Source organism: Triticum aestivum, chromosome 1A, assembly GCF_018294505.1.
Source record: "Triticum aestivum cultivar Chinese Spring chromosome 1A, IWGSC CS RefSeq v2.1, whole genome shotgun sequence".
Classification (NCBI taxonomy): Eukaryota; Viridiplantae; Streptophyta; class Magnoliopsida; order Poales; family Poaceae; genus Triticum; species Triticum aestivum.
Genome location: NC_057794.1, coordinates 100,017,813 through 100,021,689, shown reverse-complemented (window position 1 = coordinate 100,021,689; position 3,877 = coordinate 100,017,813). Strand labels below are relative to the sequence as shown.

The window sequence follows — 3,877 nt, the reverse complement described above, 5'->3', positions numbered from 1 at the left end:
TAAACATAGTTAGCACAATGCAATCTCAAAATACTGCATTAATTGTGCTGCTCAATAACTTGCTAACATAATGTTGCTGTTTGCTAATGTTTCTTCATAGCTCGCCATGGACTTGGCCATACCATCTCTTTCCAATAATGAGAATGGCAAACAAACAGCATTGAGAAATTAAGGAAGCAGATAAAAGGGAAGTTTTAACAGTAACCTAATTGTTTAGCCAGACGGTCACGGCATTTTCGAGAACACTAGCAAGCTGGCATAAATTCATAAATAAGATGAATCGTCGATCGTCATCACACACAAGATATAGCAAGAGGAGCCTCCATCACATGCATTTTACAAAGGCCTACCCTTCTCCAAAAGATCACTGGAAACTAATATAACTAAGAAGCCAACTTCATCTTACGAGGTTATGCTCAACTAAACAACCTATTCAACTATTCATAAGCTAAACAAGGATGAACATACTAAATTTTGCGGGACCTTTTTGCCCTCTCGAAGACATCTATGACAATAGAAGGGCAGGATCTTTTGAGGTGAGCATACCCTTGGGTTGCCATGACATCATCCATTCTATCCGGTGAAGTGATAAACTCAAGGCAAGCATCTCTGAGGTTGCTGCAGTGATGCTGGTCAGCTAGAGCCAATGTAGCAGTGACACTCTCAACATCAAGACTATTGCAAAGGATGCTCTCACACATAACCTTCATCCTTTCCATCGCATACCTATCCGCAGCCACGAGCAAGTGCTTAACCATTTCTTTGCCCTCATCTCCATCAAGATCTTCCATCGAAGGCAATGAATCTGTGTAAATGAAGTGAAGCAACGCCTTGAAAACAGCAGGCTGCATATCTTCTACTGTTATGCGTTGCTTTGCCCTGTCGCTCATCGGTCCAAAGAGCTGCGCTCTGAAGACCGGCGAGCGCCCTGCAACCACACTCTTATGCGCAGGAAAAACCTCCCCCTCAACCTCAAAAACGACATCTGCCCCCTCCCCATTCTCTAGAAATTCTCTGAGATGCTCCCCCAAGTCTGAGGGGGGCACTTGGATGTCAAAGGTGGTCACAGTCAGGGTCACCTTGAATTCCTTCAGAACTGTGACATCACACTCAAGCACAAGGCTGTCGTCCAGCAGGTACGCCAATGGTTGCAAGAAGTCGTCGCCCATAGAGTTCCTATGCTCGTTGTTGTTGAACATTATCGGCGTCTTCTGGGAGAGCACCACCGAAGGTGGCAGCTTGTTAGTCTGGTCGACCAACCTGACCTCGAATAACGCCCTCACCTCGGTGGCCTTGCTAACGAGGTCGAGGAAAACGGACGCGTGATCCCCATTCTCCATCTCCGTCTCCCCGTCGGGGAAGTATAGTACGCGCCAGAGGTAGCCGCCGATGTCGAAGCTGGCAGACGGGATGAAGTTGCCGACGCCGAGGCCCCTGTGCAGGCTGTAGCCGGCGATCTTGAACGTGTGCGTGCCCCGCACAGTACATGCGGTGCACATCGACGCCGTCCTCATCCTGGGCCTCCTGAAATTGGAGCTTGCGCGGAGAAATTAATGGCGGCGGCGGCGGCGGCGAGGGTTTCCGGTGGGGAAAAGTGATCTCAAGGCATCAAGCAGGCCGGTAGGGGATGGGGGCGCGGGCGCGCGGCTAAGCTGGGGAGAGGGAGCAATGAGGAGGAGGATGATTCTCGCGGGCGCGTGGCTGGGGAACGGGGAGGGAGGCACGGCGGCGAAGGGTGTGGAGGTCGCCGAATATAGAGCATCTCCAGCCGCGCCCCAACAGGCCCTTTCTAGGTATTTTTACCACGCCGGCGCCGAAAAACCGGCCCAGTCGCGTCCTTAGAATTTTGTTTTTTGTCGACTCAGACTGAAACTGGTGCCGGCGGACCCAGGCCAAACCCAGCGCCCTAGGGGCGCCTGGGGCGCCGGCACAAGCGAAAAGGACGCGTGGGTCCGCTCTATCAGCGAGTCGAGCGCCTCTTCCCGCCGTTTCTTTCGCTTTCCCCCCACTTCCCTCCCATTCTCTTCCTTCCTCCCGCCAATCTCCCTCCCGCTCGCCTCCCAGCCGGTCGCTATGCCACCGAAGAAGTACGTCGCCCCCCGCACGGCGGCAACCGCGACCGCTTCCGTCGCGCAGCCGAAGCAGAGGAAGCCGAGGGCACCGCCGACCAAGCCACCGGGCATGTCAAATGCCGAGTGAAGGGCGGAAGTTCAGCGACGGGAGGCTGTCATCGCCGACCGGCGGAACAGGGCCATCGCCAAGAAGGCCCGCGACAATGCGGCGCGCGCGGCTGCGGCTGACTCATCAGCGGACCAAGCCGAGGTCGAGGCGACTCGCGCGGGGATGATGAATCCGCCCGGAAGCCACGCCCAGTACGCGCCCTGGGGCCAGCAAGGCGTGGGCTCTCCGCAGCCATGGGGATCACCCTCGCCGGGCTACGCCGACAGGGACGCGCACGGTGGGTTCAACCCAAACGTCACCTTCCCCCATGGACACCCGGCCCAGCGCACGCCCTCTCCCGCCTTCGCCGGCGTGCAATACCCTCCATACAACTACTCGCCGCCCGCCTATGCTTCCTCCCCGACGCCTCCATTCCACTGTGGCCCGCTGCCCTTCTCGCACCTCGGCGACACCGACGAGACCGAGGCTGACATGGACGACATCATCGCAACAGGTTTGGCCGCGGCTGCCGCGTCTCCCGGGTTCGTCACCCAGGACGAGACGGTGGATCTCAGCGGCAGCATGGACAACGAGCTCGGCTACGTCTACGGCAAGGATGAGCAGGAGGAGCAGGAGCAGGAGGAGGAGGACGACGACGACGAGGAGGAGGAGCCGACGCCTGTTCCGGCAAAGGGGTGCAAGAAGAAGAAGCGGGCGGCTAGGTCAGGCGAGCCGCGCATCAAGTGGGCGTCCAAGGAGGAGGAATGCCTCGCCGAAGCATGGAAAGTCGTCTGCCTCGACCCGACACGGCACGAACCAGAGCATCGAGACATACTAGGACCGCATCAAGGCCGAGTTCGACGAGTGCAACCTCGTCGACCCCTACTTCAAAGACGTCTACATGCAGCGCGGCTCCAAGGCGATGGCGAACCACTGGGGACGTATTCAGGGGGCGTGCAATAAAATGGTATGGGGACGTCGAGGAGGTCGCGGCTCGTCCGGAGAGCGGCGCCAGCGTTGATGATCAGGTATGCCACGCCAGTCTCCCGCCTCTCTTCGCTGTGTACACCCACCAACTGTTTGTTCCTCCCCGCAGTTGATGTGCATGTTCGCCCTGTACCGGCAAAGCAACAGCGACGCCGAATTCAAGTACCTCCACGTTTACAAGCGCATTGACAAGTGCGAGAAGTGGGCGGAAGTCCGGCGCACCCTCGACAAGGCCAAGGAGACCTACAAGCCGGACGCGCCGACTCCTGGCGCATCGGAAGGGCGGCCGGACGGCAACAAAGGTGCAAAGAAGGGGAAATACGCCGACGCGGCTACCGCTCGAGTGCAGGAGTCCATCGAGCACTGCCTCGCCGACGCGCAGGCCCGGGCTGTCCTTCGTGAAGAGAAGACCGATGCGCGGTGGTCGGCATTGATGTCGAGCAGCGCCGTCAAGCTCGACCTGCTCCGGACTAACGTCGCTGCGAAGAAGAGAAACACCGACCTGGCTTTCCTGCTTGGCGGGGCGGACATGCTCCAGAGCACCGACGAGGCGGTCAAGGCGTGGTACTTGGCGGAGCGCGACCTCATCCTGAACCAGCTTCCCTCGACAGCGCCGCCGATGCCGATGCCCACGCCGACGCCGTCGCCAAGCCCGCGTGATGACGCCTCCACGACGCCCAGCACCACCGAAGCCGCGCCGACACCGCCCAGCGCAGAAGCAGCTCCGACA

At 58.4% G+C, this 3,877-nt stretch overlaps 1 protein-coding gene across 1 annotated transcript; it reads right to left on the bottom strand.

Annotated features, from left to right (window-relative positions):
- Nucleotides 1-254: 254 nt before the first annotated feature.
- On the bottom strand, nt 255-1,777 carry LOC123038435 (BTB/POZ and MATH domain-containing protein 1). The gene has a single exon (XM_044462189.1). It carries the CDS (start codon nt 1,512-1,514, stop codon nt 468-470), a length of 1,047 nt encoding a protein of 348 aa, XP_044318124.1. The 5' UTR covers nt 1,515-1,777; the 3' UTR covers nt 255-467.
- Nucleotides 1,778-3,877: the final 2,100 nt, after the last annotated feature.